Raw genomic sequence first — 26,705 nt, forward strand, 5'->3', positions numbered from 1 at the left:
AAGCCGCTAATATTAGGTCATGTCCCTATTTAATGCTTAATTTTATTGTGGACACTTTCACCTTTTTTATAAAGGATGAGACGACAAAAAGAAGTGAACAAAGCTACTTTATTTTGAAAAGTAGTGGCATAATACATTACAAGAAAAGCACAAATTAATATTATTGGTGAAAAGATGTATAAAGAAAATATGTGACATTTCCCAAGATATCCGAAAGAGCTATGGTGGATTACACATACAAAATTGGAACATGGTTTTGTCTCAAAGAACCAAAACATGAACATACCACATGTCAAGATTTGTAATGCAGCGACTGGAAGCAGCACTATCTATAGCACATATATTTGAATGATTAATTTTCACTGGATTTTGTTTGATAGAAACTTTTACTAGATTAATTTCCTTTTACAAATTAAAGAATGGATATGACTACTCACCTTAACTATGTTTGGCCCCACTTTATGTAACGACCTTATCTGAAACCATCTTCGCGGCAGTGACCAAACAAACATATATACATATGGAGAGAGACTTCTTCTTTTTTGCTTGGAAAAATAAAGGAGAGAGACATATTGATTAGTAAATGAATCAAGAGTACTTTATAATATTGTTTTTTTTATTTGTACATATTCATGTCTAAGGTATCTTTTAGCTTTCTAAGTCTTAACCGTTGCTTAATTATTAGTAAACAATTATGTGCAATTTTAATTTGAGATGTGTTATCAACTATACAAAGAGGTTTAGTAAGATCATCTAATTATGCAGGTCAATTAGGATATAGTATTTTATTGAATAACAAATAAATATACATCTATTGTAGAACATTGTACTAGAGCATACACGTCCTCTCATCTCCATCATTGAGATACATCTAAGAGCTCTCCACAATTCAAGTTGAATTATCCGTGACCGTTTTCTTCATCACTCATATATAACAAAACATAAATTCTTGTGACAATCGCCGCACCAGAAACGAATAAAGACTATGAGAAAGATTGGGTTTTTTAATAAAACACATGAAACCCTTTAGTTTATGAAAGAGAGAGAAGAGGGAAGAAGATGAAGAACAAAAACAGGATTGGTTAAAACCGTTTTACTATTTACTTTCTCAATTAGGGAAAATTGATTACAAATAAATATCAACCAACCTTAACTCTCTCTCAACAACCAAAGAGAGTTGTTGTTATCCATGAAGTTATCCATGTCGAGTCTAGAGTTCGATCCAATATACCACAAATCTCCACCTTGGATCAAACTCTATAAAATCAAAGGAACAAGCTAGCTTTCACCATACTTCTTTATCAACTACATATAGTGGAAGAACTTGCTACTTGGCAATGACTTGGTTATCATTTCTAAAGCATTTTGATCTATCGAAACCTTCATCACTTTTACTTCTCCACTTTTGATTTTCTCTCTGACAAAGTGCAACCTAACATCAATGTGCTTTATTCTCTCATGATAGGCTGAATTCTCCGGCTGATGTATGACACTTTGACTATCATATTTAATAGTGATAACTTGACCTTGAAGTTTTAGTTCATTAACAAACCCTTCAAGCGACAATGCTTCTTTCATAGCTTTAGTGAGGGAAATATATTCAGCTTCAGTGGTTGATAAGGCAACAATATTCTGAAGGAAGCTTTCCAAATGATTGTTGTACCAAGCATAGTGAAAACATATCCAGAAAGAGATTTTCTAGTATCCATACACCCTGTAAAGTCAAAGTCGACAAATTTTTGACTTCGGCTTCGCCATCGCTCATGGATCTACCATAAAACATGACCCTACTCAGGGATCCTTTAATGTATATCAGAATCCACTTCAAATCTTGCCAGTGTGTCTTCCAAGGATTGGCCATATACTTGCTTACAAGGCTCTCTCCGTAGGATATGTCTGGCCTCGTACACACCATAGCATACGTCAAAGAACCCATTATTCTAGATTACATAATGTTATTCATATAGGCTCTTTCGACTTTAGTACTAGGATTTTGAGTCGTATTCAGCTTGAATTAAGGATCAGTCGGTGTTTTAACAAGCTTTTAATTCAACGTGCCAAATTTGTCGAGAATCTTCTTTAGGTATGTCTCTTGAGATAAGCATAATCTCGACTGCTTTTTATCTCTCCGGATGTCAATCCCAAGAATCTTGGTGGGAGCTCCCAGATCCTTCATGTTGAATTCCTTATCGAGTTCAATCTTCACCTTCATTACATCCTCGATATTGTTGCTTGCTATAAGGATGTCATCCACATAAAGCAACAAAATAAAAAGTGAACTTCCAAGTCAAAATATTAATTAAAAACATTGGTCGAATTAGCTCCTAGTGAAACCTATGTGTGCCATGAACTTGTCGAATCTCTTATTCCAATGTCGAGGAGATTATTTAAGGTCATACAAAGACATATTCAGTTTGCACACATAATCCTTCTTGCCCTTTTCTACATACCCTTCAGGTTGCCTCATCACAATTGTTTCATCTAGATTACCATACAAGAAGGTTGTCTTTTCATCCATCTATTCAAGTTCTATGTCGAACTTCGCCACCATGGGTAACAACATTCTAATGGATCTATGCTTTACAACAGGTGAGAACACATCATTGAAGTCGACTCCTTCTTTCTGAGTGAATCCCTTAGTAACCAACATTGACTTAAAACTCTTGGACCTCACTCCTTCAATTCCTTCCATAACCTTGAAAATCCACTTACAGTTGACTAACTTGGCTCCTGCAGGTTTCTTGATCAGCTCCCAAGTGTGGTTATCATGAAGAGATTTTATCTCATCATCCATGGCCTTTAGCCATTCATTCTTGTTTCAATTCCTCACAACTTCCCTGTAATATCTAGGTTCTTCATTGAGTACCCCACTAGCAGATATTAATGCAAACACTATGAGATATGCATAACCAAGTCTCTGAAATGGCTTGATGACTTTTCTCGACCCGTCTCTTGCTAGTAGATAATTATCAATAGTTTATTCAGTTTCTTCAACATCTTGTGCTTCTTCCTCTACTTCATTTGGATTATTCAATTTAGCATCAATATTTTGAATTTATTGAATGCGGGGTAGATTTGGGGTGTTACAAGGAGTACCTGCTACAATCTTGTGCCTAGCAATTCCAGACATAACATAATTAATTTCAAAATCTTATTTTCTAAACCCAATGCCATTGTCAATCCTCAACCTTTTGACCTTTATGCCAGTCTGATTTTCGACCAGAGTCTTCCAACTTTTGAAATTCTCAAAAGTTTCATCCTTAGTCTTCTGGATGAATACCCATAGCTTTCTGGAATAATCATCAACTATGGATAGAAAATACCTTGCATCTAAATGTGAAGGACTCCTTGAAAGCCTCCAAAAATCACCATGAATGTAATCAAGAGATCCATGTGTTTGTTTGTTTGCCTTTGTTAAACTTCACTCTATAGGATTTACCAAACACAAAAGATTCATATAATTCCAGTTTTTTGACTTTGTCACCACCTAGCAGATTCTATTTCCCCAGTTCGACAAGGCCCTTTCACTAACATGGCCGAATCTCATGTGCCATAGTTGTGTCTTTGACACATATTTTGTGGAGGAAAAATATGTTGATCCACTTGCAGTCTCAGCATCAATGGTATACAAGTCTTGTTTCTTCACGCCTCTTAAGACTTCCTTCGACCCCTTCACGATTATCAGGATACCTTGATCTCCTTTGAAAGCATATCCTTTCTTGTTGAATTCACGAAGAGAAATCAAATTTCTATTTAGATCAGGTACATACCTGACACCAATCAACAACTTTATTGATTCATCATGGAGCTTGAATCTTACAAATCTAATACCTGCAATTTTGCAGGCTTTGCTGTTTCCCAGTAGCACCGATTCACCATCTTGATCACATAATTCCTCAAATATGTTTTCATTTGGAGTCATGTGCCAAGTACACTCTAAATCCATAATCAACTCTGTAACACCCTAAAACCCTAACTCTTAATTTAAATAAATAAAATCATCATTCTAGGATGCTACTCAAACATACATGCAAAGTTTTCAAATAATTTCAAAACTCGCAGCGGAACTCAAATAATTAACATAAACTTTCAATGTATCTTCTATTGAAATATTTAATGAAATCGATAAAATTCAAATATCAACTTTAAGCAAAACAAATGACATGTTCCCCAATGATACAAACCAGAGCAAAAATCCATCTAATAGCGAAAAATAACCAATAAAATGAACAGAGCTTCGTAGCCATAGAAGCACTTACTCCTCCTGAGTATCAGTACAACATTGTACAAAGAAACAAAAATAAATAAAACAAGAAATGAGTGAGAATAATACTTACACGTGTTAGCGGTGAAAGTAAACAGCAGGACAATTAAAATAACATTTAAATTATTCTCACATAGCCACAACAAACAAAATTAATAACTACAATGCAATGCGGAATGCACTAAACTCTTCTCTAATATGCATGTGGTACCAGGTTTTTGGGCATCAGAGGTGTCTTACTAATTTATCCATGTCTCTAATTCCTCTTTGAAATGTGTCCCTCTCTGGACTTGAAACTATCATGGTTCCTCTTTGAACCTGACCTCACTGGACCAAATTCCTACCTAACTCTAATATAAATGTATGCATGATTATGGCAACAACAATAATAAACTCAAACAGCAACGGCAAAATAATTCTCAAAAACTCATACTCAAATAGGTTCCTCTTTGAACCGTAATTTCGCCAATATAAGGCCACACAGTAATTTCTCTCAATTACTCAACTAAAAAAGAATTAAATTTAATTATTATATATTTATTCAAAATAATCAAGACTAAAGTAAAATTGTGCTATTACTCGGTAACTCAAATCATCTCAACGAACATACTCAAAATCATCTCAACAGGGCCACTACAAAATAATTCAACAAAGGCTTCAAGGGTATTCTACACTAGAGCTGTCAAAATGGGCTAGCCCATATGGGCCGGCCCGCCAGGCCCGGAAAATCATAAGGCTTGGGCCTTAAAATTAGAGCCCAAATTTTTCAGGGCCTTTTTAGCACAGCCCTGAAAAGCCCGCTACTCATTAGGGCTAGCCCATATGGGCCGTGGGTAGCCCATCAGGCCCGCATAATTATAAATTTTAAAAAAATATATTAATATTTATATTATCTTACTCCAAAATAGCATATTGATTTTTCTCACTTCACTAAATTTTATCTCTATTTTATTCAATTTTTCTCTTTTAAATATTATACATTAATATAATCAACATTTTTCATCGTATTATATTAGTTTTTCTCTTATAATAAATATTCAAGTATTATTTTATACAATTTAAACATATATTGTATTTAGAAACACATTATAGTATTTATAAGAGATAATATAGTACTTAAAAATGTATTATGTTTAAAATAACATAATTTTTAATTTTATTTATAACAAATGTTATGGTGTTTTTATTTTTTATTTTTTTAAATAAAAAAGCCCATTTAGGGCCGGGTAGCCCGAAGCCCATCTAGGGCCGAGCTCGGGTAGTAAATCTCGAGCCCATATTATACAGGGCCTTTTTGGCCCAGTCCTGAAAAGCCCAGGGACCGCTAGGGCCGGCTCGTTTAGGCCCGCGTAGCCCATATTGACAGCTCTATTCTACACAGCTCTACAACTATCCTTATAACTCTAGAGTACTCAAGAGTACTCTAAAATGCTCAACTAACAACTTCACGAGTGATAACTCTACTGAACTATTTGGGGCTGGCAGTTTGACTATAAAATAATCAAATTAACTCGAAAATAATAATTTATCCTTAAAATTATGAATTGGGCCACTAAATGTCAACGACATCCAAAATTGCTCGAATTTCATTGAATTGGCCCCCAAACTCAAAAAACACCCAAAACACCCCCCGTAGGACCCGCACCACCGCTGATGCTCCACCAATCCGGGTTCATACAACCGACTTTGTCGCGGCTCCCACCGCCGTGTAGCTTTTCTCTAGCGCCAACTCGCGCCCGTGTGCCGCAGCAGTATACCACCGTGCCCGTTGCCACTGACCGCGGCTTCCATAAAAATACCACTAATTATATTTTTTTCACTCTAAATACTTCCATAATCCTATTATTAATTTAATTACCAAAATACCCCTAAATCTCATAAGACACCAAAATCATTCAATAAACTAGAATAATTTAAATAATAACACTAATTCAAGCAAGACACGTATAATCACTCATTTTAATCAAATAATTAGTAAAAATAGTAAATTAAAGTCGGGGTGTTACACACTCCTTGCTAGAAACGCTTCTTGAAACCACAAGGACATCGGGTGATTCAAAATCATCTTGCACAATAATTGTGTTGCCATTATCCTTGCCTCCATGATTATTCAGGCGTTCAAAACACACCTTTCTTGTGTGACCCTCCTTATTACAATGATAATACCTACTTCCAAGAGCATCACCACCATAAGATTTTTGTTGGCCTTTACCCTTCTTCCTCTCAAACTTGCCATCTTTTTTCAAGAATTTTCCCTTAACGGACAGACCTTCACCAACAGATGATGGTTTGTTCTCCTTTCGTTTGTTCAAATCCTTAGAGTACAAGGCTGATTGAACTTCTTCAAAGGTCAACAGATCTCTTCCATACAAGAGAGTTTCTTTAAAATGATCGTGATACGTAGGTAAAGAACTCATCAATAATAGCGGTTGATCTTTATCATCGATACTAACCCCGATATTCTCCAAACAAAGGATTAGCTTGTTGAACGTATCTAAATACTCCGTCAAGACTTTATCTTCACCCATCTTGAATGAATATAGAGCCTACTTCAAGTACATACAATTTACTAGGGATTGAGTCATGTACAACCCTTCAAGTTTTCTCCTCATACCTGCTGTCATCTTCTCCTTCGAGACCTGCTGGAGAACCTTATCACCAAGTCTCAATAAGATGGCACTATGGGACTTCTCGATCATCATCGTCTTCTCCTTCTTCGTTAGCACAACATTCATCTTCTTCAATACTTTCAACACTTCTAACAAACCTTGTTGAACCAGTATAACTTGCATCTTCAAACATCTTTCCTGTTGATGAAGTAGACCATGGTGGCCACTAATTTGTTTACTTATCCGAGAGGTAAGAGAACTTGTTAGAGGATGTCTTTGCATTGTCAGCCAATAATAGCCAATAATGTAGGAACCTCACATTTTAATCCAACTCAATAGCTCGTTTTAGATCAAAGGCATGTCAAATAAAGGGTGGTACCTGCAAACACTCTGATGCTTAAAACTATAAGGAAAGACTAATTGAAAGGTATTGAGATAAAGTGTTGTGTACCTTTTACTCTAATTATAAAGTTTATATTTTGGTTCTAGAATGATTAGAATAATGAGGAAATCATTAAAATTACTAGATGTGTAGTCCTTACACTAACTTCAAATTGACGGAAGAATCGTGGTTGGCTCGCCCCCAATCAGGCTTCAACCAGCGGATGCTTCAGCTACACCTTTCTTTGTTTAGTTTCTGCTAATGCTGGGGAAGGAGAGTGGTTGACTTGCCCCTCAGTCAGGCTCTAGGGAGGAGTCGGATGCTTCCTGTATCTATGTTGATTTCTTGATCGAAAAATTCATCTTACTTCTCCCTAGACGGATCTAGAATAATAGTATGAGTCCTCTTTGAAGCGGACTCTAGAACGGTGGTTCCGCGAGATGGAGCGTTGTGGAGTCTTTCTTCAAGATGTTGTAGCCTTCCTTGAAGTGTGTTTGAGTTTTGCTGTTGAGAAATGTTGTATACATTGTTCAATAGTTCATTAGCACCTTTCACTCCGAGGTTCACATGCAACACTTGGAAGCAAGGCAAGGCTTCTTGTTATAAAACTTCAGGTGGAACAGGAGGTTTGATCGAAGTAACTTTAATAGATCTAGCTACCTGTGGAGCCTGGACCAGATCTGGATTTAATAGAATCAACGCTTTAGGATTCACGATGACTTGTAGAGGAGGGATATGTGGTTAATTGATTTGTTTCTAGAGTAGCAGCGGTAGTTTCATACGCAGCAGCGGCTTCGCGCGTAACAACTGATCGAATAGCTTTAGATCCAGCCTTAACTTGAAGTCGTAGAAACTGGTGATTTGGAAATCTGAGGGATCAAAATTAAGGTGATGCTTGATTGAATCGAAATGTGGTGGATCTTTGATTTCGATTTAAAATGCTCTTGATTTGGTGTCCTAAGGAGTTATAAGTAGATGAATTAGAGAGTGAATGTGAAACAATGGAAATCATAGAAATTAGAAGTCGATTCCCATAGACAGCACCATTGTTCCTTTTAGGAACCAAAAATGAGTAGAGGAGCAGTGGTGATGGTGGATCAAAGCTTCAGGCACCGCGGAGTGGGGTGGGATCTGCACAATTAGCACTCCAACGCTCAAGTCAGTATCTTAGGAAGAAGAGTAAAACATAATTGAATTTGAAACTCATTACCTCAATTTGGCGCCTTATATATATATATATATATATATATATATATATATATATATATATATATATATATATGGAAATAACGAATTTGTTATTTCTTATGAGTGGATTGCAAAGAGCAGTTAGATACATTTGTAGTTGAGATCCCTTATGATCACCAGGGTGATAATTCTCGTATGCTGAGAAGATTCAGGAAGGAATGAGGTTCCTTCATAGTAGTCGGTCGGGGTCAATATGGTCGTCCCAAAACACGCGCGCACACACACACACATACACACATCTCTTACTTCCTTCTAATTATATTTTTAATGAAGTTAAATCAATTGTGAGCTCGAGAGCATCGTTTATAGGTGCATCCCCTGGATTAACCATGACAATGTGCAAAAAAAAAGTCAATGATGAGCCTGTGAAGGGGAATGGGCGAGAAGGCAAGCCCACAGATAAATAAGCAACAAAAATGCCCAAACACATGAGCAACCAAATGGAAGAATAGAGCGTGAAGTACCAAGGAGAGAGGAAAGAGACCTTAGGAGAAAAAACCTACCTTTTTATAAGGAATTCAACTGCTAATCAACAATCCATATTGAAAGTAGGAAAAAGATCTAAAGGTAGCAAGTTAACTGTCTCATCAAAAGCAATGAAGGACCAAAGTACTCAAGCACTCTAGGTAGGGAAATCATGCCCTAATTTGGGCCCATACGCCCACGTTCCTAGAGGTCGGAGTGAAATATTTCAATGATGGAAAAACATTTAATACGTCTATTCCCCTGTACGTTTGTAACTGAACCAAAGTGTTCTTGCCAAAAGCAAATGTCATTACCGAGGGCTGACCACTGCTATTAATATTACCTCGGCTAATGACTATTCGACAAGCTTTTGGGGCAAATATTATGGGAAGGACACATGCCCAAGAAGGTAAGGTCCAAACCAGTATTGGTCCACTCTCAAAATTATCTAAGTTATAAAACCATCACACGAGATATTCCTTGTACACTTTATGATCTCTACTTTTTACTACACTCGTCAAGAACTCTGGACTGACTTGAACATTGGAGTATTAACTTTGCAAGTCCACCACCGCACTGATGTTCCAAAGATCAACACCACCGATTCGGGATTCCTCACCATCAACATATATCTAATTTTGGTTTCAGAAGAGAACAATATATACATATATAGTGGGGTTCAACTTACTCTAAGAGTGAATTTTTTTAGCTTACTCTAAGTCGTGGTCTTTAAATTAGATCATTAGATTTAATCAAATGGTTAATTAGCATTTTTATTTAATTAACCATTTGATTAAATCTAATTTAAAGACTACGACTTAAAGTAAGATAAAAAAAAACTTACTATTTGAGGAAGTTGAACTCCACACACACTCTCTCTTTCTCTCATACTTTTACATAAATGTATTTAAATATAAATCAATTCTGCTAAACTCAATTCTGTTAAAATTAATTATACTAAACTCAATTCAGCTAGAATCAATTCTGTTTACCTTCAATCCAAACACACTCTAAATTCCCTTACCGACCAAGGTATGTATTCTTCTTTACCTATATGTGTTTTTTTCTTTGGAGTGATTCAATTAGTACGGAAAGTGGTTATGACATATTGCATTATCATTATGCAAAGCACTTTGTGAAGACTAAAGACAAATAGTATGAATAGGATGATTTCAATAGGACAATGCAATATCCATCAATGCCATAAATGCTGAGTGAAAGTTATGGTCCCTTAGCCACTCTCTTTGATTATAGTCTTCTACGATGCTTAGTTAGTGCCTCCAGCAGCGTACAGTTCAGTGGTACTTTTGGTACTACTATGTGTGATAGTTAGTGCCTCATATTAGGCCGATAAGATAAGTAGATAATTCAAATCTACTATAAGCCATTACATCTTAAATTTTTTGTTGGTGTCCTATATATGTCGGACACCCACGCATATCAGACACTAAAACACGTTGGAAGTTCATATTTATCTCTCGATTCAAAAATTCATTAATGAATAGACACATTAATTTTAGAAAGATTGCATTATTGATTTGAATTACAAGTTCATGAAAAGACACAATCATTTTTGAATAAAAAATACATGAAAATAATGTGAAAATTCCACAAAACAATAATAAATCATTAAGTCCTATAAATCACGTGTAGCTATATTTTATTATTTCTAATTGATTAGAGTTTAAAATGTTACACCTTGTATGTAAATCTATAAATCATAGTCAACAATCTTCACATTAATAAATTTCAAACCCTTTTAAATATTTACTGCAAGACGTTAGCTTCCGGATACTTAGAGCATCTTCAACCATGAACCCATTTTTAGGTTCTTTGTGGGACCTATTAAGCCACATCAGCTTAAAGCAACTCAATTAATTTTTCACTCCAATGATGCAACTATGAAGAACTCATATTGGGTCCCACAATTTTACTTTATAAATGAATATTTTATTCATATTAAATTTTATAATATAAAAATATTGACTAGTTTGAATTTTTTAATATAAAAATAAAAGCAAGAACCGTTGATGTTTTTACTACGTTTGCCAACTTGGAACAATTTAAAAAGCAAAAGTATGATGCCACGTTGGCGAACCTGATTGAAAAACCTCCGCTGGAGGTGGTCTTAGGGGTACACGTTCTACTAAACACTAGAAAACTTGTAACAAATATAAGGAGTAATTGAGCTTGTTATTGGTGGCTAACTTAGTTAACATATTAACAACATTATCAAAAGTGTGTGAATTTTTTTCTAAGTAATAAATGTCATGATGAGATAGCTGTTTGATATTTTAAAATCACACATTAAAATGTTTAGCTGCGGTGTGATACACTTGATTTTTTTTAAATGATTGAGACTATGAGTGTCAAGATGCCACTGAACTCCATCTTACTCAACACTCAAGTCCTTCACTAAACCTATAATCAATAAAGCGTTTTCAGTAGCCTCAACTGTGATGTACCTTGCTTTAGGTGTATACATAACCACTTTGGATTGAACTTATGATTTTGAAAAAAATAAGTCCTCGTGCAAGATTAATGACATGTTCCATTGTAGACCTCCTATCATTCATATCACAAGCATAATCATTAGCAACATATCCTACAACTAATTAATCTTTTTTTATTAATAAACATGATATCAGTAACTTTTGTATCCTTCAAATATTTGAAAATACACTTGATTGTTTGCTGATGATACTTAATTAATTTGAACATAACTATGTAGTGAACCACTTTCCGTACAACGTCTTTGGGTAGGAACATCTACCGTCCATAATTCATGATTTTAGGCACTTTGTAGATGAAAGACAAAGTATATATCCTTCAGTGTCATAGTCGTCGTTTCGCTCCATGCTTGCACAATTGGATGAGCCTTGTATTTTGTTTGAATAGTCTCTTTTCTAATGCTCGATCTTTGAAAACTAAAACAATGTAATGCTTTTTAATGTATTTTAATTCTTTTTTTTTTAAATCTATTTTACCTTCGTTTCTTCCTTAATCATGAATCTTGATTTTACACAAACATTTTCCTTGAGATCACTCATCTATATGGTTTCCTCCGTTGATTATGATACAAAAGTGTAGTAGTAATAGCGTTCAAGTTAATAATGTTTTTGTCAAGGTAAGAGTGGTGTCCAAAAGGTTGTAAGAACCTCGTAAGAAGCACATCATAATAATTGGTCTATCTTCGCAGCAACCTCCACCCGAAGCCTCTCAAATTGGTCATTATTTTGTTGAATATAGTGACATATTATATATTGTAAATTGGATCTTTCATTCATGTTCAAACCATATAGTCCTTTATTTCATGAATAATTTATTCGGGAGCATCTTAAACATACATCAACTTGGGTGTTACACAAAGATTCTCATTGATGTGGTATCTCTTTCTTATATGTGCAATTAATTTCTTCCATGAATGTCGGTTTCATCTCATTGATCAACTTTTTGTAAACTTTGTTTCATCTCACATATCAACTTTTTGTAAACTTTGTTGAAGTAACAAATCATTATCGTTTCTTTACCATAATTTAAAATTGTTCGTTCCATTGAACCTTGTCACTTAAAATTGCACTAGGAATAATAGAGCCATATGGTACTAATTGTTATAACACTAATCATACAAAAGACTAACAAAAAGATAAATTCAAATAATGAACTTCAATCAATTGTGTCTACGTCTTCGACTACTAATTGGTAGTAATTTTATTTTACTATTTGTGAAAGATTAGGATCCCTAGTATTACAATTGACTTGTATTTAATTACTTCGCTTAATTAGTTATCGTTTCATTTGCACTAATATCATACTCTCAAAGTTGCTTCTACAACTCTAGATGAGGTAGGCATGCACAGTTTTTCTTTTAAAACTAGGATGAGCACAAATTGGTTGATCAATAGCAAACTATTTTACAACAACCAACTTTATGGTTGAAGAAAACATCAAAGTTATCATTAACCCCCAAAAAAAAAAAAAAACCAATTCAAGTAACACTCCATTTAGGATCTCTAGGACTAAAGAAAGAAGCCATAACTTTAGACTTAAGCAACTTAAGTGCTTTCTTAGACTTAACACACCTTGGTGTTTTGTACTGATTAATTGAAGCCCCTTTACTAATAAACAAATCCATCAATGCTTCAAAAGTTCCTGGCTCCACCAACCGTATCTCTAAAGCTCCAACAGATTTGTCATTAGTGCGGCATCTTCTGTATACATAATCCAATTCCTCTTCAACTGCAATGCAACATTCTTGAAGCACGTTTGGGTCAAGTGGGTCCTCTTTTGTGCCATAATGAAGAATCTCCCAGTACAATACGTAGTGTCCTGGTAGTGATGAAGTATCAGCATAACTAGTGTATTCCACTAAGAGAGCATCATAAGGCTCTAATAGCTTTTTGGCTTTTGTGACACTTCTGTGTAAGTCCTCTTCATTTGTCTTTTCGCTGTCGATGCTTATTACTACGTTTCTTCGACATATGAATCGGAATTGTGGCGCTTTGTTGTAATATCCTACCACTTGAAGCACATCACCAATTCTGTATCTATATAGCCCTGTAAAAATAATGGAATTTTAAATCACACTGCAATTGTGGTCTGATGTCTGTAAATGCGGGCCGCAATTTAAAACTATGGAACAAATAAAATCATTATACTTACCAGCAAATGTAGTGATGACCAGCTCATAAAAGCAACCAAGTTTGACATTCACTAAATCCACAAGCATATCATTAGGGACTTTTTCATTTTCATCAAAATCCATCAACAGTTTCCCATTATGTCCAAGAGGAATGAATTCATAGTAACCCATATTAGGCAACAGTGTAAAAGCAACATCATGAGGATCAGACAAAGGCTTCAAATTCACCCCAAAGTAACACTCAGAAGAAGCATACATAGTACAAACCAAAGGCAATTTCCCTTCACAATAATGCTGCAAAGCAGGAACATATTGAGCCATAGACCCTGTAACTACAGCTTCAATGTACTTTGCTTTAGGCCAAAGCTTACACAGAATCCCCTTCCAACACTTTTGGTTACAAATTTTTGTTATTTCATCAGCGAGACATGGATCAGGTGATGAGAGTAGTGTCGACATCGATGAACGGCAAGAAGGGTCTGTTATAAAGGAACTCAGCTGTCCATTTCTTATGTCATCGCATAAAGCTCTCCAGTTTCGTTCGAGGAATGAAATTGCTCTAAGAAAAGCTGAAGCGAAGACCGCACCGAGTCTTAGTACTTGGTGGCGGTGAATTAGGCCCGAGAGGAGTTGGCAATGCATGCTTTGGTTGATGTCATTGCAGAGAATGGTTTGGTCAGGGCTTGTGAAATCGCTCCAAGGATCGTGTGTGCGGCATTTGAAGTGTTTGCTTTTGTAGTAACTTGTTAATACAGTTCTTGCTGGTAAACCACATGGTGTGGATTTTTCTGCTTTCACAAAATAGAGATACATAACCTTGCCTTCATCAAGATCAGAAACATATCTGAAAATTATAAGTAAGATTATATTCAAGTTGGATATCATGTTAAGTGTCTGATTGAAAAAACTAATAGGGATGACAAAACAGATTCGGTCCACCAGACATGTCCGTTTTGTCTGCATTATTTTACGAGACAAACAAAGATTTTAGGCTCGCATTCTGACAATGCTAGTTTGACACCTCTAATTATAATTATAATGCATGTAGCACTTGTCAAGTGGCACTTGCAAGCTACTATAGTAGTGAGTAATAGTATGCATCATGATCTTTTAGTATAGTGCAAATATATAACAAACAAAAACGTAACAAATGCATGGTGATGGGTCCCTCTATCCACTCATATCATATCTTTCATCTTATCCTTTTCTTTGTCCATTAGAATGGATGACAATCATTAGTGGGGACTAATCATATTAAACATAACAAACATACAAGTTTTAAGATTTTTCTGTGATTGAATTTTATTTTGGTTTTAACCATCCAGATTCTAATAGAAAGTGACATTATTAACTCGAAGTACGGTCGAAATTCAGAAGATAAGTAAAGACTGATATTGTTCAAGTCAGAGATCTAACTCCGATACCCTTGATTTATTAGACCTTAACTACAACTCATTACCACTTGTTTCAACCAGAATCTTAAATATCTTATGAAAATTCAAATATCCTTAATAAGAAAATATATGACTAATAGCTTAATAGGCATTGTCTATACATGCATATAAATGATCATAGCATAATAAGAAGAAGAAAAAGAAAGTTGTGTAGTTGGAAATATATATTAACTGATTCATGATTGGCATGATAAGATTGTACACAAAGGTGCGACGATCAAGATCCTCAGCAATTGATGGCATCAATTTAGGCTCTCCAGCTGATGTTCCTGAACTGCATGCACATACCATAGTCCATAAACTTATGCTGAAGTGAGAAAATTAAATTCTAATATAGTTAGTAGCATGGTCAGAAATTTTACCTGCATAACATTTCTGTTATTGGTTGACCAGTGATGAGAGAAGAATCTTCACCATTTGCAATTCTTTGTATATATGGAAAGATTCCTTCATAACTGATTACTGGAACACAGCGCTTAAACTCTTGTAAATCAGTTATGAATGTTTCTTCCTTCATATACTTTTTTAAATACTCAGTTTCTTTATTCTGAGTTAAGATCTGCTTCAAAAGACTTTCTTGAACCTCATCAGCATTCATTGTTAGCCTCTCTATCTCCTTGAGTGCTTCTTCACCTTTGTATTCTAATTTCTTTCCGTCCATGGCCACTATAACTCTAGAAAGAAGAGAACTACCAAAAACTGATTTGTGTAGCTTAATTAACTTGCTGGTGTAGATAGAGTATATATAACACTTATTTTTCACATGGTTCGAGAAACATTTGTGTCTATATATTGATATTGATAGGGATATGCATGTTATGATGGAGAATTGTAATACAGTCGTTTGGGTCCTTGTAAATTGTTTTATTAATTTTCAATATGACAAAAAATAACATTATAGACTTTATAGTTAATACATACTATACATACATACATATATATATATATATATATATATATATATATATATATATATATATATATATATATATATATATATATATATATATATATATATATATATATATATATATATATATATATATATATATATATATATATATATATATATATATATATATATATATATATATATATATATATATATATATATATATATATATATATATATATATAGAGAGAGAGAGGAGGGTTATATTGACTCCAAGAGTAAGTTATAATAACTTATTCCACATCTTGACCATTAATTCTTTTCAATCTAATGGTTAAAAATAATAAGTCATTAAATGTGGAAAGAGAAAAGTATTAGATTGAAAAAAATTAATGGTCAAGATGTGGAGTAAGTTATTATAACCTACTCTTGGAGTCATATATATATATATATATATATATATATATATATATATATATATATATATATATATATATATAGAGAGAGAGAGAGAGATGAATAGCACCCCTAGGCTGATAAGGGTTACCAGAGGCTTTAGTGTGTTTGTGAGATGAGAGCAAGCTCACGAGATTGAGATGTATTGTTTTAAAGGTGTTTTTTGTGTGTGAATCAGATTGTCCTCCTTAACTCTAAGGTGGGTTGAGGTATTTATAGAGGCCAATAGGCCTGAATTTGGGGATCTAAGAAGTAGTAATTGTTCCAATTTGACAATAAAACTCGTGGATTACTTACTTCTCAGGAATCGTGGTCATGATTACTTCCACGTGTGGTTATGGATAGCATACATGACACTATCCATGTTTTCTTCCCGGGGCGAGCCATTCATGGGTGGAAGTCATATCTAGGCGACATACCCTTAGACAGGCACCTACTACGGGTTGTTTCCCATGCCGCCTTATGCATGCCTTTGTAAACATATCACTACAAGTCTCTCAATTACAATGACTTGTAAAAGAGGAAATGATTAAGCCTCTTCTCCACTTAGTTTAAGCTTTTCATTCATCCCAAGCTAGTCCCTCAGTTAGGAGCGAGTCCCTCAATTAAGGGTCAGTCCCTCAGAAATTGGTGCATTATGACGGGTCTCTAGTTGTACCTCTAGGTGTCTCGTGAGTGTTATGCTATCAGTCTATCAATTTCAGAGACGTCAAAACGTCAATCCGTTATGAAAACTTAATCATTTTGTGGGAAAGAAACGTGCGTAGAATTTAATACTGCTCATGATGGCTTTCTTAGGGAAACTCAACCTAGCTTTTTCCTTATGTGTGTCCTTGAAGGATGAAAACGTTCCCACTTCTCGCAACTGTTGTGCTACCAGGTCAGTACATTGTTTGTGTTCTTGGATTTTCCCTTATAAAAGGATTCTGCCTAGTTTTCTCATAAAACATTTCCATGTCCCTCTTGTTTTAAAACTTCCACTATTCAATGGAGGAATCTCATAGGAGCACTTTTTGACCTTTAAGCCAGGAGAAGTCAAGGTGTGTGTTAACCTCTTCCATTTTTATCAAGTACAGATGGCCAAGAAGAATGTAAGACATGTCCATATCGATAATTGTGTCCTTAAATTTTGACTCAGATGAAATCGTGGGCTTCCGTTGAAATATTAGGTTCTCCAGCATAGGGCATGAATAGGGTTTAATATTGGAGTCGTTTTCAAAAACCAAAAGATAGATTTGTTGGAGCCCTCTGCGGAGTCCTATGACGATTGAAAAGATAGATTTGTGAGTGTTATATGGTGAGATGAAACTTTTATGGTCACTATAGAGACGACATGCACCTAGGGATGGCAAAAATATTCGTACCCACGGATAAAATCCGTCACGGGTACGGGGCAGGTAGTTTAAGAAATATCCACGGATAAAATAAATGGATAGTTAAATACCTATTTATTAATGAATATGAATACGGGTTTAGTTGTGTCCACGGATATCCGTATTTGTTAATAAATTATAAAAATCACATTTATATTATTAGTTTATTATACTCTATCTTTTCATCTTCTACAAAATTAGTCCCCTCATATATATGCTCACCCTCTAAAGAGCATATACAAAACAAAGTTCCCTCAGAGCCTTAAGGAGCCAAATGCAAAACGAAGTTCCCTCAGAGCCTTAAGGAGACAACCATACATCCTTTGAGGGAGGAGGGGTTGGTGGAGATACTTTTTTGATGGTGGAAGCTCCTTAAACCTCATTGTGGATGACCCTTCTTTTAGTGTGGTCGAGTTTACTAAGTGTTGCATCCCTTTCTAGAGAATATCTCAAGGAGGAGTTGTCGACCCTAACGTATTACATCTGACGAGTTTCTATCATTCTAGATATAAACAGGGCTTGTCGTAAGGACTTTCTTTTACCTTATTTGCGTCATAAGGAGATATAACTATTACAGGACAGTGTTCGTGATCTGACGTTTCAACGCGATACGTGTCTTCAAGAAGTACAAAAGGCTTCAACATGACACAGAGGAATTTCTGGAAACATTATGGGTAAATCACACACTCTAAAAACATTTGAGAAGACTCTCACTTTTTTAAAATTTAAATCACCAAAAAAAAATTCAAGGCCTAGCCATTTTATTAGGGGATTGTTTAATTGATTAGGAGATTTTTGTAACTCTCCAATCAATTCGATCTTTGGCCTAATCGATTAGATGGTGCCTAGTTGAGTTTGTAATCGATTATGATGGTCTCTTAATGATTGGTAACGACTCTATATCAAAACCTTCCATTTTGATCCTCAATAATGGATTATTTGAAGTGTCTAATGGATTATTCTAATTGATGAGAGCATTCATTTGGTCCATGAATTGTTTCCAAATTTACACCTTGTCTTGGCCTATAAATAAAGACTTTTTCTATCACTTTTCATATCCAAAAACGTGAAAACCTCACTTTTCATTTCTGCCATCACCTCTCTAAATCGTTCTTATCTTCTCACATATTATAGACCTAGTTCTTTGAGAGTGTTCTTTAATCTTGTGAGGAATATTGTTCTAGGTGAGGGTAAAATTTTGAATATTCCAAAAGTGAATTTATCTAGAGTAAATAATTCTTCCATAGGAAGTTGTTATTTTGGTTGTGAGTTAAAACATTCAAAAGATCTTGTTCATTGAGGGATTGTCTTAGGAAGTCCCGGTTCAATTCATGAGTTTCATCAATGAACAAAAGCTCTCTTTTGTTTCATGAAGATTATCTAGTGAAAATATCCATAACAGTTCTTGGGCTCACCCTAGTTAAAACCTCTATCAGTTTGAGATCAACCCAACTTAAAATCTCAATTGATTTCTAAATTCAGCATGTGTAAAAGCTCAATAGGTTCGAGATCAGCCCGATACAAAATCTTGATTCAGCTCCTGGTTAGCCTGTGTAAAACCCCAATTTGTTTCAGAGGATAATCAACTTAAAACTTTGTTTTGGTTGGATATCATCCTGTGCAAAATCTTTGTTTGGTTTAGATACTAAACACTTCAAGCCTCCTTTGTTGTTTGGTTTGGAGACTACCAATTTTAAACCTCGTTTGTTGTTTGGTTTGGAGATTACCAATTTCAAATCTCGTTCGCTGTTTGGTTTAGAGTCTAGCTGCTTTAAGCCTTGTTCGTTCTTTGGTTAGAAGTTATCCCAAAAACTTTATTTCCTTGTATAAGGGGGTTCATGGGAATAGCCTTCTAAAATTTGTCAAGACTAGTGGATATTCTCAAGATTAATTTTTGGGTACATGATTAAGACTTCTTGATTAAATCTGCATAATTTTCTAGTGGTATTTCTCTTCCATTCTCTCTGTTTTTTCTTTTTGTAATTTTCTTTACTTTTATTTTCCTATTGCATATTTTTCAAACATGTTTATAAAAAAAATATTAAACTCTAATTTATCAAGTGATTTTATTTTAAATCTCAGTTTTTTTAAACCTCCACAATTCATCCCCACCCCTTCTTGTGTATGGAGTCACATATCCAGTAAGTGGCATCAGATCCTAGCTCATGTTTAAAGACTAATTATCTTAATAGGGAGATGGATTCCAACACGTCTTTTAACTAGAGGACTTTCCTAAACACACCTCCATCGCTGAATAGTGGTAGGTTTGAATTATGGAAAGCTAGATTTAAAATAGTCATTCAAAGTCTTGATCCTGAATTATGGGAAATAATAATCAATGTTCCATTTATCTTTACTCACCATGTTAATGATGATGTAATAGATGAGCCTAATTTTCTTTGGACCGTAGAAGAAAATAAAAAGTTCAAAATTGATTTCAAAGCTAACTTTTTTAGCATGTCTTTAATTGAAAATCAATTTCTTTGAGTTTTTAATTATGAATCCGTTAAGAAAATGTGGGACACTCTTGAAATGATTTATGAAGTATCTCCAAGGAGAAAAAGATGAATGTCAATGGTTCATTCATATTTATTTTTTCATCCATAGAAGTTTTTGAAACAATTTTAGAACTTCTGTCACTAACAAATATATAAGTGTTAAAAATTGGAATCAGAAACATAATCCAATACTTAAATCAATAGATGGAAATGTTTGTAATATTTGGGAAAAATTCTAGAAGGAAGAAATCATCAAGAAATTAAATAATTTAATTCAACGGTTAAATGACGAAGGCATGATCCTAAACCTAGAAATTCTCTAGAAAATTCATCAAATAACTCTTTCGAAGAAGAAGAAGAAGAAGAAGAAGAAGAAAAATCAACTATAGTAATCTCCTATGGAAGAATAATCTCTGTGATTGAAAGATACTCGGAAGATTCAACGTCAAATGAAGAAACTTCTTCAAAAAGAGAATATGAAGATGAAGAAGTTTCATACAATAGAATCTTCGATATAATAAATAAGAAAGAAGTCTCAACAAGCAACATCTCCATATACTAAACATTAATGAGAAATCTTGAAGAATCAACCTCTATAAGAATCTTCTTCCAATAAAGAAGATGAACAAATTTTCTTGAAAGCTTCTCATAAAGAAAACAATTGTGAGGTAACAAGGTTATCAAACAAGCCATTATTTAAATTAAATGTCAAGTTAATCGATGAACACGATATGATTGAAAAGCGTAGCTAAGATCTTAAAGACTATATTGAACTTCTAGAAAATAGTAATGAAATGCTTGAATATGAAATAACTAAAATTAGAAACTAGGCTTAGAAATGTGAGACTAGTGTCTCGATGAATAAGGAAGTGAAAAATCTTCATGAAACCATAAGTAAATTTATTAAGGGGAAAGAAAACCTAGATTGGATTTTATCAAATCAAAGGCGTTCCTTGAATACAATTGGATTAGGGTTTAAATCTAATAGATCACATAGTAAAGGTTTTAATAGGAAGAAAGTAAATCACCCTATTTTAAATGCTCTTTTTGTGATAGGTTTGGTGATATAGACACTTTTTGTTATGATAAATAAAGAAGTTCTAAAGATAGTAACCCTAGACCTCTTAGAACCACTAATGCACTGGGACCCAAAACTATTTGGGTACCAAAGGTGAAAAGCAAATTTGTTTTTGCAGAATGCTTTACATATTTAATGAAGTCTTAGTGCATATTAAAAGAAGTTATGAAAATCAATATGTATACTTTTAAGTATACATGATGTTTAATGATACATATGCTTTTGATCCAAGGATGTTCGCTAATAGTATATTTCAACAGACGTGATCAAGGAATTTTTTATTGAGGATGGTTTCCAACATTTATGATTTGTAATAATCATTTAACCTCTTAGTAGGTTAAGACTATAAGTATGTAACGTATTCATTTGTCTTGTTTTCTTAATCAACTCTCGTATCCTACGATTCATATAGAAGAATGTACGATATTGCTTTGCCATTTCCTCAAATGGGGGAGTTTATCAAGGTTACTTGATGTTTAAGGTAGTACAATTTTAGAGGTTGAATAATCTAGAAACTATGATTAAACCTCTAAATAATTTGTTTATTATTTTCTCATCAAATAAATTATTATTACTTATAAACTATTTGAGCTTTTAGCATTTTTGGAGAAAAGGGTGCAATCTAGATGAAAAAGGTTGTGAAAAGCAATAAGCTAAAGCTAAATTTCATCCCAATGCCCAAAAAGACCAAGGAGGCTGAAACTAAGAGAAATAATCAATTAGATGACCCTTGCATTTCAAATTTATTCCATATTTGTGCAATTTACCAAAGAGAGTAGTCAACTCCATGGATGACAAAATCCTTATATTCAGAAATCATATTGACTTTAGGTTGCCAACTGCGATTTAGGGATCTAAGAACTTTTAAAACCAAGTCCTCATTTTGAAAAAAATTCCAATGGTTCTCATTTGATTAACTATTTGGATAAATCATTTTTTAATGTCATAAATATTTTTCTTCATGCTTCATCTGATAACTCAAATTTTGTGAGTTATTACAAACCTTATCTTTTGAGTTTATCAATTTTAATTCAGTAATTCAATAGTTTAATTTATTGGATTTTTATATTTTTGAGTAGATTATAATGAATACAATAGGTGCTCTTGTTGGTTAATTTTTATGCATATGTTACTTGTGTAGAAATTACTTTTCATGAGTCCTGGCATGAAACTTCTGGAATAGTGTTTTAACCCCAATTGAAAGTGGAGAGTTTGATGCAATGGAAGTCACAAAGAGTATACATTCATAGTTTTAGGGATTATGTGGCACCAATCTGCATAATGGAGTGTATTTGAATCAAATGGCAAAGAGATAAGACCAAGTCGCTAGAGCGCCCAACTTGTTTACCTACTACAAAAGACGACTGCAAGACAATGCCACCTGAATACTTGTGCCACTAGCCTACCACAGGAAACTTTGTCTCCCACATGCTAATTGTTATTGGCTCTACAATGGTACAAAAAGGAAGAATTGGAGGGAAACCTGTTGATTTCTTTGGATCATAATTCACGAATATCCAAAAGCCCGTGATTCAAGACAACACAAAACCCTAGATGGAAGTGACAATACAATGACCTTTTGGAGGCAATGCAAGGTGGTTAAGAAATTTAGAGAAGAAACATTTAGTAAAAATTATTTAGTGAAGGAAAACATTTAGTGAAGAGAATGAACTGAACAAAGTGGAGAACTTCTTCTTCTCATCATCTCAAGCGTATGCTACCAGTATCTAGTGTAATAGAGGTCGTCTCTTGCTAAGTAAAGATCACAAGAAGATGAAGAAGTTACTCTTAGATTTTTATTTCATTTTTATTTTGTGTTTAAGAATGTTTAGCTTAGGATCCAGTATTTATGTATGTACTAAGCTTATCATGAGTTAAACCCTTCTTTTAGCAATCTAAATTTAATATGAAATAGTTGTTTGTGTTAAATGTGTGTTGTTAGTGATTTATTTTATCATGTATCAAACTGTAATAAATCTACTTCTTTGAATGATCAACTTAGAAAAAAATACAAGCTTGTTGTTGTGAGAGATCCAACAATAAATGGATTTCATGATAAAAGTGATTGAAAATAGCACGATAGAGATATTCACTAGATTAGCTACTTTAGACATAAAGAGCTACAATCATAGAGGACATTCAGAATAAAATTAGGCATTGGTTTTGCCATTATTTACTCCAAAGTTGAATTTGTGACAACCATCAACTATTTTTGTTCTTGCTCATGCTCATTTATAAAATAAAGTTTTACAAATCAATCTAAGTTATTTTACAAATCAATAAGTAGTTGTTGAAATGTTTGAAATGGAGAGAGGACCTGGAAAGTCCTCTGTCCAACTAGTCGAGAGCTCGGGATCAGGTGTGAGGTGGCAGCTGGAGAAATCACAAAGATCATAATGCTTGCCTTAAGGAGGAGGAATTGGCTCTTCAGATGCGATGGTGAGGACCGACGATACACCTTCAGGTGTAGGGACGGTGTTGAAATAAGTGAGATTGAGCTACTTTGAAAGCTACCATTTTTTATGGTTATTTAAGTTAAAGAAGTTAACGGTGATCAGATCAGTTGGCAAGAACGATTGCGACAAGCAACAAAGAGAGTCATAGAAATCTGATGTGGAATTTTGTAAGAATCAATATGTGATTCTCACAAACGCGCCACTATTCTGATATCGAACAAGAAAGTGATGGTAGGTTAGTGAAGTCCACCATGAAAGGTCTCCAGCATAGTGGTTGAAGTCTTGGATTGATGAAGACAGGGTGTACCTGCAATGTAAGCACTCCAACGCCAAGTTATTAGGGTTAAAAATGAGAATTAGAGATGGGGAATTTTGAATTGTGTAATGAATTGTACCTTGGTGTGACAGAAATGTTCACTTATATAACAATGACAGTTAGAATAGTCTTCGTTGAACGTGGTGCCTTATGTGGAGACCGTTGGATAAATTTTAAGAATTATGGTGAGTGTGGTGTTTGAATTCTGTGTGTGCCTCGTTAATGAGGATACATCTGTCCGTCAATCTGAGTGGGTAGAGTTTTGTATTGAAACTTCATATTTGATCTATTTTATTGGGTTGTTTGAATGTTCTAATACAGAACCAAACCATAATACTAACGTAATACAAAGTTTATTTTCTATTTCAGGAAATATAATTGATGGTGTAGAGGAAAATGATATATGGACTGAGTTTTCCATGAGTCATTGAGCACACGGTAAGGGATTTGCTCGTCTCTCCAAAAGCTTCTTGGAAATATTCTTTGACATTGTTTCAACTTTCAATACAAAGCTACAAAAACAAACCGTACATTGATGAATGGGTTAGCATTATTGTCCGCAACTAGCTGAGTGGAAGTAACGTTAAGACAAAATCATGTAAAGAAAGGAAACATGTGCAAAATGAGAAATGTGGATGTCTTTACAGTGAAAAGGAGCTAATCATCTTTTTTTGGTTTTGAATTTTGGGTGCATATTCCATGCCATTACTTAGTATCATGTGTTAAATATATGCTTACTCTACTTCATCATGGAGGTGTCTCATATAAAGTCGGTAAAATAGGCATTTGGTGCATGAAACTTGACTTTCCTGGCATGTATGGATTCACCGCATCTCATCATTTGATTGTGATATCAAGTAAAAACTAATGGTTCGATTCAATTTTATATGATTAATTAAAAAAATTATATTCATATGATATGAAGGAGTTTAATTTAGATCAATTTTTTAATATTCAAATTACACATTATTTTTTTATTAAAATTATAAAAATATTAGAAAATAAGACATTTGTAATTAAAAATTAATATTATAAAATAGAAATATTTGATTATGGTTAAATAAATAAAATAATAAAAATAAATATTAATAAATAAGAAATAGCACAATTGATCTTACCGGTTGGTCAGAACCTGAAGTGGGCCAGAGAATTCGTCTATAAAACTATGCTGGAATCGAGGAGGAACGGAGTGTACCTACAAGGCACTCTGATACTAAAGTCATTAAGAGTGCAGAGACATGTGGGAGTGTTTTGAGGATAAGATTTGAGTTACATGACCCTCTCAAATGAGAGGGTATTTATAGTGCCCCCAACTTGGTCCCTATTTTTGGGCTGGGCATCCAAGATCTAGGCCAAAAAATAAGTAACTGTCGAAAATCTGCATGAAAACAAGGGCGGGCAGCTCGTGCCCATCGTCTTGGAAGGCTGCCCAGGTAGAGTAAAAACTAGTCGTTGGTGCGGGCAAAGATGTAGTTGAGGGTTGGTGGTTTAGTTGGCCTCGGGGTCAACCGATCACGCGTGCCCCTCGTAAGGGCGGAAGGGGAAAGACGCCATTCGTTGTTCCCACCGATTGGGCCAATTCTTTTGGGTCGTCTGGGACTTAGAAGCGGATTGGTTCATGCTCATCCATTGGGTCAGTCCAAAACAGAAACCCCTCAAATCGTTGCTTTTGGGCAAATGAGCGATGACTTAAGGTCAACCACGCGATGAAGAGGAAGATATGTCGTTGGCACTTATCGTTTGAAATGAGAATGTTTTGCGATTCGTCGGAGGACGTCCTCGAGGAGAGCAAAGGTCGCATTGTGTTTATCACACGGGGAAGCGAACAAGTGAGTGGAGTCATCAGAGGTGACGTTGTTCCATGCCCGTCTCGAGCCACGCATTGCAATTAATGGGCAATGATGGCTAGGCTAGGGAATAAGGTGTAATGATGGCTCCCTCGTTCCCTAGGATGTGCATGCATGCACACGTGCCCAGAGTCCTTCGCTATAAATAGAAGGGATGGGGATCATTTGCATCTTCTCTCGTTGTAGGGGAATCTTCCCCCAACAGGCGACATCGACCAGGAAGCATTTTCGCTATTAAGGGACCGTCGACTTGACCGATAAGAAGGATAAAGAATAAGTATGAGCTGCCTTTGTGCTTCCATCAGAGGGATTTTTTTGAAGGCTTTTCCTTGAGAGTCCATAGGGCAGAGTCTCTGCACCTCGAGAAGTTCGACCGTCCGAGGATGCAGCTGCCTTGATGAGGGTCTTGGGCATGGCGATGGTTTATGTGGAAAAGGGGACCTCCAAAGAGATGGAGCTTAGAAAAGCCCAGGCAGCTAATTCGGCTCTCGGGGAGAGGCTGAGAAAGATGAACTATGAGAAGGAGACGCTGGAGGGGAGAAAGCCGAGTGGACCAAGTAAGTTGAGGAGGTGTCGGGCCTGAAGGAAGATGATGCCAACCTGCTGGTTGACAAGAAAAAGCTCGAGGATAGGATAGCTTTCCCGGAGGTTTATGTGGCACTAGTTGAGGATGAAATTGAAGATATGACGAGTCTAAAGACCCCGACCAACTTGGTTACCCGTAT

The 26,705-nt window shown here is 34.9% G+C and overlaps 1 protein-coding gene across 1 annotated transcript; it reads right to left on the bottom strand.

The window, feature by feature from the left end:
• Nucleotides 1-12,431: 12,431 nt before the first annotated feature.
• Nucleotides 12,432-15,948, bottom strand: LOC131614948 (putative indole-3-acetic acid-amido synthetase GH3.9). The gene is made up of 4 exons (XM_058886481.1): nucleotides 15,427-15,948; nucleotides 15,237-15,338; nucleotides 13,631-14,454; nucleotides 12,432-13,525 (listed from the first exon to the last, which is right to left on the bottom strand). Exons 1-4 carry the CDS (start codon nucleotides 15,723-15,725, stop codon nucleotides 12,957-12,959), a joined length of 1,794 nt encoding a protein of 597 aa, XP_058742464.1. The 5' UTR covers nucleotides 15,726-15,948; the 3' UTR covers nucleotides 12,432-12,956.
• Between the last annotated feature and the right edge of the window lie 10,757 nt (nucleotides 15,949-26,705).

Source organism: Vicia villosa, linkage group LG1 (assembly GCF_029867415.1).
Source record: "Vicia villosa cultivar HV-30 ecotype Madison, WI linkage group LG1, Vvil1.0, whole genome shotgun sequence".
NCBI lineage: Eukaryota > Viridiplantae > Streptophyta > Magnoliopsida > Fabales > Fabaceae > Vicia > Vicia villosa.